Source organism: Camelus ferus, chromosome 10, assembly GCF_009834535.1.
Source record: "Camelus ferus isolate YT-003-E chromosome 10, BCGSAC_Cfer_1.0, whole genome shotgun sequence".
Taxonomy (NCBI): Eukaryota; Metazoa; Chordata; class Mammalia; order Artiodactyla; family Camelidae; genus Camelus; species Camelus ferus.
Window position 1 is genome coordinate 61,408,441 of NC_045705.1, and position 13,496 is coordinate 61,421,936.

Genomic DNA, 13,496 nt, shown 5'->3' on the forward strand with positions numbered 1-13,496 from the left:
GGTTGTTTTAAGTATCAGGTATCTAAATCTGCAAAATAATTAAACTGACAAAAAAAAAAAAGTGATGAACTGGAGACCTAAAGATACATGCATCTCACCAGCTGAGTGCCAGCCTCTGATTTCTCTTTCTTGGCTAGCCTTCTGGGCTTGATGCCAGACTCTGGTTAACTGTGCAGCAGCGTATCAAGCCCAAAGTTTAGACATTATCTCTGCTAAATATGTATGGTATTCCTGTTTTTAACATGTCCTTTTTATTAAAAGTAATGAATCTCCTTACTTTTCAATGAAAGATTATTGCAATCAATACTTTTCTTTTTAATATACCCACAATGAAGAAATTCACAGTAATCTGAAAGAAACAGTAAATAGCAGAATTGGGGCTTAACCCCTTAAAAGCTTGATAAGAAAAAAAGAATCCAATTATTTTGAAAAGCGTATCCTGAAGCAGCCTGAAGTAGATATAGGTTGTCATCAATGTTGACTGATCTTTAATTCTGTGAACAGAAACCAGCTATTAAGATGCTTGAGCATAGCTTAGACTCCTAGTTACTGATTCTTCTATAAAACCTCAATTTTAGCACTAGTAAGAGTTTGAGGCATAAAATCTGATAAACCAGGTAATTCCAAGCACTATAAAACAGGACTGCATTTGCTTTATGTCAGGGATTGTATAAAATGCATTGCATAGGTTATTTTATTTCCTCAGGGCCTTGGAAGTAGATACTATCATTATACACATTTAACAGATCTAGAAACTGAGGCTCAGAAAGGTTAAGTAGCTCCTCCAAGTCATACACAAGCCTCTGAAAGAACCAAAAATTAACCCAGCCCATTTCACTCCAATTACACTATGCAACTTAGTTTCCTTAGACTTGGGCTCCTCAGTTAAGTAGGTATGAGCCACTTGTAGCTACTTAAGTTTTAATTAATAAAAATTAATAAAATGTAAAAGTCAGTTTCTCAGTCACTAACCACATTTCAAGTACTTAGTAACAGTGTGTGGCCACCAGCTACTGTACTGGACAATGCAGGTAGAGAACCCATCATTGCAGACAGTTTATTGGATATTGCTAGTCTAGAGTCACAGGTAACTGGGATGACCTCTTTCTTTCCTGATAATGGAAATTACCTGGTCATTTTAACATCCAGGAAATTCGATTCCCAAGTTTAAGCTCAAGTACAGCAATATTTTAGCCCCTGTGATCAGTGATCAGCATATCTGTGCTCAACTTTTCTTGATCCTAATTTCTGTGTTTATTTATTAATAGTTTACTGAAAGAGTTCTTTTTGAAGGTTTTCTTAAATCATTCAAAGAGGGCAGAATATAAATGTAACTAAATAAAAATCAGGACACATGATCTGATTTTTGCATGACCCCCTGGTATAAGGTACAGAACAGGACTCATGAGCCAACTATATGCTTTCTACAAGAAACTCACTTCAAATAGAATAATATAGGCAGGATGAAAGTAAAATGGAAAAGTTACACCATGTAAACATGATTCAAAGGAAAGCAAAAGAAGCTACATTCGTATCAGATAAATTATATTTCAGAGCAAAGATAATTATTAGACACACAGAAGGACATTATATAATGATAAAAGGGTAAATCCACAAAGAAGACATAGCAATTCTAAATTTGTGTGCAACAGACAACAGAATGGCAAAATGTTAATGGAAAACTAATAGAATTGAAAGGCAAAATAGAGCCACAGTAGTTCAAGCCTTCAGTACCCAACACTCTCAAAAACTGATAGGACAATTAGATTGAAAACCAGCAAATACTTAGAGGAATTCAACAACAGCTATTGATAGAATCTAATTGATATTTATAGAACATTCTGCCCAACAACATCAGTATATACATTCATTTGAAATGCTTATGGAACATATGCCAATAGAGACCATACTCTTGGCCTTAAAATAAACCTTGACAATTTTAGGGAATTTAAGTCACATAGTGTGTGGATTGATACACTGGAATCAAACTAGTAATCATAAAAGAAAGATAATGTGAAAATCTACAAATATTTTGAAACTAAACCCCACACTTCTAAATAATTCAAACTATATTATACTTCAAACTATACCACAAGCTGCAGTAATCAAAACACTACAGTATTGGCACAAAAACAGACACACAGATCAACACAACAGAACAGAGAGCCCAGAAATAAACCCACACTCATATGATCAATTAATCTATGACAAAAAGGCTAAAATATACAATAAGGAAAAGATGGCCTCATCAATAAAGGATGCTGGGAAAACTGGACAGCTACTTGCAAAAGAATCAAACTGGACTATATTCTCACACCATATATAGAAATAATGGGTTAAAGACTTAAATGTAAGACCTGAAACCATAAAACTTCTACAAGAAAACTTAGGCAGTACACTCTGTGACACTGGTCTTAGCAATATTTTTTTGTGTATGTCTTCTCAGGCAAGGAAATAAAAGCAAAAATAAACTAAAGGGGATACATCAAATGAAAGTGCTTTTGCACAGCAGAAGAAATTGTCAACAAAAGGAAAAGGTAGCCTACTAAATGGGAGAATGTATTTACCAACAATATATCTGATAAAAGGTTAATATCCAAAATATACAAATAACTCATACAACTCAACATAAACAAAAACTCAATTCAAAAATGAGTATGCAAAAATAAGTGTCCATCAATAAATCAATGGATAAAGAAGTGATGTGTGACTCTGTGTCACACTCACACAGAGACAATGGAATATTACTCAGTCATGAAAAAGAATGAAATTTTGCCAATTGTGACAGCATTGATGGATCTAGACGGTATGATGCCATGTGAAATAAGTCAGACAGAGAGAGACAAATACTGTATGATTTCACTTATAGGCAGAATCTAAAAAACAATCATACATAACAAAATATAAATATTCATAAGTACAGAGAACAAACAATTGGTTGCCAGAGAGGAGACAGCTGTGGGTATGAGTAAAATGTGTAGGGGAGATTAAGAGGTACCAACTTCCAGTTATAAAATAAATAAGTCACAAGGATATAATGTACAGTATAGGAAATAAAGTTAATAATATTATAATAATTTTTCATGGTAACATGGTAACTTGAGTTATCATAGTGATCATTTTGTAATACAAGAAAACATTGAATCGGTATGTTGTACATGTGAAATTAATACAATGCTGTAAGTCAATGAAAAAAAATTATATCAGAAAAAATTGTCTGATATAAGCTTGGAATCAAAATTCTGCTACCTTATGCTCACTGCAAAGTGAAGACTGCCCCTGCCATTTCAAATGTAGAATTTTAACTAATTTACCAATGAAGATGATCCAGGACTCATTCCTGTTTCTTGTATGTATTCTCTCAGCCCATATTCTCTGTAGCTACTCTTACCTTACTAGGATTTTTCTCATCTACCTACATTAAGCTGTGGTTTCTTATACTCCAATCGGATTTTATCTGCTTTTTATCTTCTGTCAATTTTTGACAATGATCCTTGTATATCCTGTTTTTGTTCTAGAGCATTGTTTTGAATTTATTTTTAATGTATCTTTTCTGAAATTAAGAAATGTAGGACAGCAAAAGAGACAGACACATGAATTCATTCTACTACCCTGATCCAAGTCCTTTCTAACATGGCAGTTTAGAGTAAAATGCACGTTCTGCTGTATCAATCTCCTGTGTAAAATATACTTTCTTAGCTCCAGCACAAAGGTCAAGTTCTTTGGCCTGACATGATGTATCTTTAACTTGGCTTTTGTTCACGCCACCTCACAGGAGAAACCATTTGCCCTTTTCTCTGGCTGGTATCTGTGTGGTTCCTGTGTTTACCTGACACCGTATTATATCCTTGTTTACATGTTCTTAATCCTTACTAAATTGTGAAATCAAGAGCAAAGACCCTACCAGTCCTTGAGTCTTCAGCACCAAAAGAACCTATCACATAGTAGCTGCCTATTGTATAAACGAGAACTAAAGTGCTATAGAATCTGAGAGCCTTCTACACCCCAATGTCAACAGTAGGCCTTGGAATGAACCACAAATAAAAGAATTCTGGGGTTGGAAGGAATCCTAAAAATCATGTTTGCTAAATGAAAAAGCAGTTACCACCAACTCCATGCAAACTTCCTTGTACTACCAGACAGAATCAATCACTCCATCAAATATGACCCCCATTAGACATTAGTCACATATCTCTCTTGCAGCTGTTATCCCTCTATTCTGATGTTAATTTTTTTCTCAAGGACTAAGGTAATGCATACCCTTCTTGTATCACCAACACCTTGACAAAGAGAAGGTGATAATAAGTATTTATGGTACGAGGGAATAAATGAATGCTCAGGAGAACTGAATTTTGTATCAGTTCCCACCAGTAACTCACTCAAGGGTTATGGAGCAAGTCACTTAATCTCTGTGTCTCAATTTCTTAACTTGTGTCACGTAAATAACAATCCCATCCAATTATTTCACAAATCAAGTTGAGTAATCTTTTTGAAACCAATATAGAAAACAATGCCATGTTACCATAATACAAAACATACCTCCCCTCCCCAGTGTAAAAACTAGTAAGGAAGTAAAGAGGATTGAGCCACAGGGACAATGTTGTGAATTGGGGAGAAAATGTCCTTGACAGCCTGAGTGGTTTTAACTGTAGATACTAAACCAGTACAGGTTTTTACCAAGCAGGTGTTATCCCCTCTGCCATATGGCATAAGCCCCAGGGCTCCTCATCCTTGGTAACAAACAACAGGCCTAAGGCTTTCCTGCAGTCTCCTTTATAAGACCTTTCTGCCTTCTTCTTTCTCAGCTTCCTGCCACAGTGGAAAGAATCTTGGCCTGGGACTCAGAAGACCCTAATCTGGTTCTCCCATAAGAGCAATTACGAGTCTTTAGGAAAGTCTGTTTCCTTACCTGCAAAGTGTGGAGGATAATACTTCTTCACAAGATAACCGTGAGGACTAATTATGCTAACACATATAAAATTATCAGCACAGTGCCTGGCACATATCAGCTACTCAATAAATAACAGCTGTTACTCCTCCTATAAAAGCATAAAGGCATTTGAGCCACAAGGCACAGCTCAGCTTTGTTCAGGCCCCTTCTTCAATAATTTACAGTTGAATAAGGGGGAGAAACTCCCAAAGAGCTTAACATTTGCAAATTCTTCCCCATCTTTTCATTACATCTCTTGCATTTGATGAAAGTATGTTATCCGGAAAGTAATGCAGACTGGGAATCAGATACCTATTGCCATTAACTCCTCTAGACTTCAGTTTTACCTTCTATAAGACAAAGATAATAAACCACCTCATTAAATTCTGGTGAAGATTACAAGAGACAGTGAGTAAGAAAGGATTCACTATGCCACAAGGCACTGGATATGTGAACAATTTGTATAACTGATAGTGAATAAATGACTCAGAGTAAACCAATCCCCACTGCTGGAAGCATGGTTCAAAGTATTTGAGTGGTGACTCAGTACTGTGTTAGAACATACAACTCCCCCACTTAGAATTCTTCAATAGCTTCTCATTACCTTTAAAATAAAGTTAAAACTCCTACATGATCTGACCTGCTTACCCACTGCCTCATCACCCACCGCTAGTCCCTTCACACTTCACATTCCAATCATAACAAACCACTAACAGTTTCCTGTACAAGCACACCTCGTAAACCTCCTTGCCCTGGCATGTACTACTTATTCTCTCTCAATTCTTGCCCTAGATAACCAGCTCCTTCAGCTCAGACTCTTATCATCAAGAAGCCTTGTTTATATATCCATCCTTTCATTCAGTAACTGGTTACTTGCCTTGGATCTAGCAGACAAGTCAGTCACAGCCCCTGGGCTCATGAAGTTCTAGCACACTGCACTGTAACTGTGCCTTCATGTCGCTCACAAGACGGAGATTCACAGGAGTTGGGACAACGTCTAATTCATCCCTATACTGCCACTTCTCCACACAGGATCTGGCAGAGAGTAAGGGCCTTGCAAATGTTTAGTAAAGCAATTTGATGTAGTAAATCCATATAATCACCACCTTTGTACAAGAGACAATAGCGAGTATAAAGAATAGCAGCATCTCTCATGTATATCATAGCTTGCTATTTATAAGACCCTCTCAAACATATCAACAATTCATCTGCTCTGGAAAACAGAATTTGTAAGTTGAGAGCGACAGAGGGATCTTTGAGGTAATCTAATTTTACTTTTTAGCCAATTCATCAATGATTCCTATAATACCTCTTCAAGTGACAGGACATTCATTATAACTTCAGAGGATAAAATGAATGACCTTACATTAACAGAATCTGATCCCTTCAACAATTAGTCCTAATCCTGATTTTGTAGACCCTACTAACCCAAAACAAGGCATTCTCTTCTAACTTCAGCTATTTGAAGACATATTCAGATAAGGCAAAGTGTATCACCCTCATTTTATTGATGAAAAAACTCAAGCTCAGAAAGATAAACTGGCCCAAATTAAAAACACACCTCCATCACATGTCAGTTGAGTTGGTCTGACTAAATCACTTACTTTCCATGAGCCTAATTAATTTCTCTGAGTCTGTAAAATGGGGATAACAGTCTTTGCCCTGAAAATCCCCCAAGGCCATATGAGAACAAACTGAATTTATGTTATCATAATTAATAGTATGAGAAGAGGGGAACTAGAAAAAAGAAATACAGAACATTAAAAATATACTATGCCAGGTGGGGAAGGTATAGCTCAAGTGGTAGAGCACACGCTCAATGTGTACAAGGTCCTGGGTTCAATCCCCAGTACCTCCATTTTTAAAAAAAAAAAAAATTTAAATAAACCTAATTACCTCCCCCAACCAAAAAAATAAAAAATAGTAGAAATATACTATGCCAAATATCCAGTTTTACCCAGAGTTGGCCCTGGTCTTCAACTTCTGGAAAACTAAAAACCCCTCACATGTGTGCATGCATACACACATACATACACGTTTGCACAAATTTATACACACGGAGGTAGCTGAAGGAACACACATCTACATATACCTATACATATGCACACAATGTTATTCACTTACACACGCACAGATGAACATAACACAGTTACCTGAATGTGTATGTCTATACCCATATTCACTCATAACTACTTAAGTGGACTTTTAATTCCTAACATATGCAAACCCACAGAGCTATGTTTACATATACATGAACAGCACTTGTACATGTCTATACACGTCTATACACATAAAAACAGACTCTTCCAGACTTTGCTGCTGATGCTTTCAAAGCTTGCTTTTAATCTGATGTCTCTACGTAAACTCCTTAAAACACAAACCCTAATCTCCCGACTAGAAAACTTTCCTACCCAGCACCCGTAATCCCAATACCACCTTGGAATGAGCCAGTCCAATGCAAGAAGTGAGACAGACCCTGTGGGTGAGTCATCAGGAAGAAACTATGCTAGGAACATGAATGACCTTCTCCTGGCACCACCGTGCAGCATGAGCAAGGCTGCAGTCTGTCATCCTCACCATCTGTGCCTTTTGCTATGAGCCAGATACTTGCTGGAAAAGCATCCTTCAAAATTAGCCACTTCATCCTGGTCCTCAACAATACAGCTTCCTTCCCCAACAATACAGCTCTTTGAAAGAGACAGCATGAACACCAGAAACAGCACTGGACTCAGCTAAAACAGCGGTTAAGAGATCACTAACTTAGCTACATTAGAAAAGCATTTTGGGCTCTAATGTCTGCAAAACAAAAGGGGAACTGGAACTGGTATACACTAAGGATACTTCTTGCCCTAACATTCTAAGATGCCATATAAAAGGCAAGTTTAAAAAAATGTAGGCTCTCCTATCCTAAGGAAAGAAAACTCTCTCTCCTATGGAAGGAGGTGCTCCAGAGTTATTAGAAGCAAGTGATAAACTCAAAAGGTACTGGTCTAGGAATTAGAAGACCTGGATTCTAATCTCAATTCTGCTATTAAAAACACTCTGAAAAACATAGTCTCTTATAGACATACAGAGAGAGTAGATCTAAAGAACATTTATTATTACCAGTCCATTTTTCATTTGACTGGTAAAAATTAGTTCATTGAGGAAGAAACTGGGCTTGCCTACTTAAAAGATAACACATTAAAGGTGTTATCACAGAACTTACTGATAAGAAAATGATAATGATGGCTACATTTTTTGGTGCTATTTTACAACCTAGAAAGAAGCTCAGCTGCGAGCTCATTTATGCTCACTACAGCCTCTCAAGACAGGAATTATTACTCTTATTTTGAGGCTCAAGGGAAGGAAGTGACTGAGGAACTAGAGCGTCAGAATCTAGATCTTCTAGCACACTACCTTTGAAAAACATGCTGTTTCAACATTGTAAACTGACTATACTTCAATAAAAATATATATATATGAAAAAAAGACCCATGCTGTTTCAGAGTAAAGACTCAAGTTTGATGCAAAAAATCATCTTGGCTCTCAAATTTCAAAATTCCATCTTAGTTTAAGTGCCATCTCCACTCTTTCCAATACTTTCTTCCTTCACCCACATCAATAGACACGTGGAGCTTTTCTACCCAAATGAAAACCATTTTTTCCCTAGACTGTCCTGGACACAATCTCCATACCTGTAAAGCTCATGAACTTCCAGCCGTTGGAGGTCATCTTTGCATTATGAAATTCTAGTGCATCCAGAACAGCCTGAGGGTTTTTCTTCTGCTCTGACTTAGTGATATTTGATGTCTGAAGCAATCAGGCCCACTCTTCTGGCATCCCCTACGAGAGACATGCAAGGCAGTCAGCAAGGCACAGTCACAGGGGACCCTGGAGCAAACTCAAAACTAACTCACATAACTGGCAGCAGCTAAAGATGAATTTAGTCATTCCTTTCTCTCGCTACCCACAGAGCTCCACACAAGCCTCTCTAATAATTCCTATCTTACTGTATCAGTCATTTCTTGAGATGTTTGCTCCTTCACCAGGCTATTTCTCCTTTACAGCAGGAACCTTGTCTAAATTGTCTCCAGATCATCAATGCCCAGTACAGAGCCTGTGGCCAAGGGGCCACTTAACTGAGGTCTATTTACGGAATGGAGATCCAAAGTCTTTTCTGAAATATATAAGAAGATAATAATGAGGGTCTCGGGCAAAGACAGAGACATCAGGGAGACTAGAAAGGACTGAATCTAAGAGTGCACAGCCAGAACTCTGAAAGACCAAACCTGCCAGTGACAGCATCAAAACCAACGTGAACTGTGTTCTCAAATCTAAAGGAAGAGAAATTTCTGTCTGTTCCTTCTCCTTTTTGTTTGATGCAAGAGAAATAGGGAAAAGGAAATAAAAACAAGGACATTATTACATTTTTAGGCTTATTCAGCTCTTTGTTGAGCTAGAAGCTCCTTTAGAGGCCAAGGACTCTATACATGTGTATTTACAGAGCCCAGTGTCAGCCCTAGATTGGAATAGATACTCAATGCATGCTTAAAGGCTTAATTTTTCACTGATCAAAAATAAGGAAGGAGAAGAAAGAATATCCATCGGAGTTAACAGTCCTGCTTTTACCACTAATAAGTCAGCTGATCCAGGGCAAGTCACTTCCTTTTTTGAACCCTGGTTTCCTCATCTGCAAAATGAGAAGACTCAAGTAGATGGTCTATAATGATGGTTCCAGCCCCAGACATCCTACATTCTATCATCTTCTATAAGCTGCATCCCACCTTTCTGGTCCTTGATTATGGGCCATTCTAAGTTTTCTAAATTACAGCATTTTAGATTTAAAAGTTGTTCTAATAAAATGAATCACTAATATTATACCAGGTGCTGACTAGACAATGATTCAAGTTGTTCACATGTATTAATTTGCCTCAACCTCAAAGCAACTGTATCAGTTAGATGCTATCATCCTTATTATGCAGATAAAGAAACTGAGGCATATAGATTAAGTTACCTGCCAAAGATCACATGATTGGTAATTGGCAGCAGCCAGACGCAAACCCAGGCAGTCTGGCCCGGAGCCTGAGCTCTAAACCACGATGCTATGCTGCCTCCCTAGGCTACAACCTAAGAGTCACTAAGTCCAAATACTTGCAGTCTTTCCTCTCCCATCAAGGGTCTTCTGTAAAGTAGATGTTCACTAAGGTCCTAATGACCTGGCAGGAAAAGCGTCAATTTAAGGAGTTGTAGTGCTGAAGCACCCTGGTGTTCCCACCAGATTCATATGTCTTAACTCCCACTACCTCAGAACGTGACCTTATCTAGAAATAGGAACATTGCAGATGTAACTGGTTATTAGGTCATACTTGAGTAGAGTGGGCCCCTAATCTAATAAGACTGGTGTCCTTATTTTTTAAAAAAATTTGGAGACATATCACACAAGGAGAACACCACATGAAGGTAAAGGCAGAGATCAGAGTGATGCTTCTTCAAGCCAAGAAACACCAAAAATTGCCTGCAAATTACCAGAAGCTCAGAGAGAGGTATGGAACAGATTCTTCTCACAGCCCTCAGAAGGAACCAACACTACAAACACCTTGATCTTGGACTTCTGGCCTCCAAAACTGAAACAATAAACTTCTGTTAAGCCCCTTTTTGTGGTAATTTGTTGCAGCAGTTCTAGCTAATAAAACTCTCTTCCAATTAAAAAGTTTCAGGTTCTGCCTATTAGCTAGACCTCAACAGGCATCTGCAAATGCAACCCAGCTGAAACAGCCTTAAATACCTTTCAAGGCTCAGCCAGGTAATCTTTCTCCCTTGACGCGGACCTACAGACCCAGTATTTTAAACACTTGCAGAAACCCTTCCTCCAGCCAGGGTTCCTTCTCCTTCAGAGTCCTACGGAAGAGGTAGAAGATGAGTCCATGTAGTCTAAACTCCTAAAGAACTCCCTAAATCTCCTGGGGGATACTGGTTTCATAGGATAACTGCAAAAGCTACCATTTATTGAGCTCTTAGCATATGCTAGGCATGTGCTAAGAATTCTGTATGCATTATTTCACCAAATACTCATGCAACGCTGCAAAACAGATATTAATATCCCCACTTTATACATAAGGAAACGTTAAGTACTTCTTTTTAATAATTTGCTTGACCATTCCTGAGTATCAAGTTTGACCTAGAAGTATCAGACTTTACCCATCTAGGCAAACCAAAATACCTTGGAGGCCTGTGAGTCAAGATCAGATTATCCCCTCTTTAAGGCAAGTGAGGGAGGAAAGCCCAGGAGCCCTGAGTCTCTGGTGGTCCCCAATATCAATTTCTCAAAAAAAACAAACAAACAAACAAGCAAACAAAAAACCAGAGAAGTTATTCTCCATACTGTCATAATCATGGCACAAAATCCTTGGCTCCATGACAAGCTAAATATTTTCCCTCCTAGAAAAGCCCAGAAAAGGCTCAGTGTTGAAGACATGGAAGCCCAAAATTCACCTCTAAAAGAATTCACTGAGCAGTATCTGGGCTGGGGTCAGACAGCGGCTGAATGCCAGGCTTGAATGGGCCCATCCTTGGAGTTCATTTTAAAACTGCAGGCTGAAACCCATGGGCTAAAATTAGGCCCCCAAGTCCACAGTTAAGGCCCCAATGCCCGGAAAGAGCTGGACTACATTTATATGATCCACTTATTCTGCAACACTTGTTCTATTGCCTTTCCAGGTTGACGTGTCTGGGCCTCGCTACCGGAAGATTCCCGCAGGGCAAAGAAAGCATCAGTATGTCCCCCGCAGAGCCCATTAACAACTCCCGGGAAATACAAATACAGTCTGGGTAATAAAGTCTCACCTTTTTCTTCCCTTTGCGCTCCTTAGCCTAGCTTCACTCGCTCAGAGAGGGGTCCTGTGCGCAGAGGCCTCGAACCCATCCGCTCAGACCAGAGCTCCTTGTGGGAAATGGCCGCTGCTCACACTGCAGCTTGGGGCCGTGTGCAGAGATGCCCCGCCCCGCACTGCGGCCTGGAACCCGAGCAGCCTGCCTGCGCCTGCGCCTGTACCGCCCACGCCCGCCGCCCACGCCCGCCGCGAGAACTCCGCCCCCTCCCCGCTAAGGAGCACCTTGTTAAAGCAGCCCTGCCGCCAGCCTCTCGGGGAAAGTGTGCACTCGAGGGTGTGAGCTCACACCTCTCCATTCTTTGATCAAAGAATGAAACTTTCCTTGGCTTCTGAATCGAATTCAGTCTTGTTCTGTTGACTCGAACAACACCGGGCAGGAGGACGCTGACTGAAGCCTGACTAGAAAGGGTCAGTAACAGGTATACCCCATGGTACTTTAAAACAGATTTACATTCACAATAATTACCGTAATCACCTTCACTTGTATCATGCTCTTGTGTTTACAACACACTCCCATCTATATTAGTTCATTAGAACCTCAAAACAACTGTGTGAAGAGCAGGGCAGTGATTGTGGTGCCCATTTGACATAAGACATAGAGGCTCCAGAAGGTAAGCAGCCTGCTCAATGCTACAGAGTCAGTCAGAAGTAGACCTGGGGCAGGACCGAGGTCTTCAGACCCCCAGCCCCCGAACCTTCGTACTTACGCTGTCCCTTAGGGACAGCTGCTGCTCATGAGGGTATCTCTCCTCTCCCAATGCATTCTAGTCTCCAAGTAATTACTGTTTTTTTTTTCTCTATACAGTGACCAAATTTATCCACTTTTCTCCATCACCACCGCCTACATCTATTTCAGGCATTGTCATCTGTGGCCTGAATCATTCTAACAGTAACCTGTCACCTGCATTCTAGTCCCCACCAATGCAAAGAGCTGCAGGTGACCTGTAGCCTGGCTTTTCAAAGCAGCATCAGGATCACTTGGGAGCCTGCTGGAAATGTAGAATCACAAGCTCCACCCCAGACCTACTGAATCAGAATGTGAATTTTAGTAAGATCCCAAATGATTCACGTAACTTTTACATGTTATAAAAGTTTGAGAAGCAAGAGAATGAGAAGAGAAGCCAGAGATAGGAAGAAAATATTTGCAAAAGATATTCAGTTGGCCCTCCATATCCATGGGTTCCTCATCCATGGATTCCTCAACCTTGGATTCAACCAACTGTGGATCAAAAATATTCAAAAAATATTCCAGAAACTTTCAAAAAGCAAAAGTTGAATTTGCCACACCAACAACTACTTACATAGCATTTACACTGTATTAGGTATTATAAAGAATCTAGAGATGATTAAAGTATACAGGAGGATGTGTGTAGCGTATATGCAAATATTATGTCATTTTATATAAGAGACTAGGGCATCCACAGATTTTGGCATCCGAGGGGGTCCTGGAACCAATGCCCCCTGGATACTAATGGAAGACTGTATCTGACAAAGGACTGTTATCTGAAATATACAAAGAACACTTAAAACTCAGCAACAAGAAAACAAACAACCTGATTAATAAAATGGGCAAAAGACCAGAATAGAGACCTTACCAAAGAAGATATACAGTAGGAAAAGATGCTCAACATCATATGTCATTAAGGAATTGCAAATTATAACAACGGCGAAATACGACTTCACACCTCTTACAA

General features: G+C 39.2%; 1 protein-coding gene across 8 annotated transcripts in view; it reads right to left on the reverse strand.

Moving 5' to 3' along the window:
- LOC102505856 (glycerophosphodiester phosphodiesterase domain-containing protein 4) overlaps positions 1 to 11,869 on the reverse strand; it is a 104,378-nt gene extending 92,509 nt beyond the window's left edge. For 5 of the 8 annotated variants that reach the window (XM_032489488.1, XM_032489489.1, XM_032489487.1 and 2 more), the window contains exon 1: positions 8,608 to 8,690. Coding sequence is in view for 1 of the 8 variants with exons in the window: in XM_032489490.1 (XP_032345381.1) it covers positions 8,608 to 8,644 (37 nt within the window). In the remaining 7 variants the exon portion in view is untranslated. Of the gene's footprint in view, positions 1 to 8,607; positions 8,756 to 11,755 lie in introns of those variants that run through there. The other 3 variants (XM_032489490.1, XM_032489491.1, XM_032489486.1) reach the window with 3 other exon arrangements.
- Between the last annotated feature and the right edge of the window lie 1,627 nt (positions 11,870 to 13,496).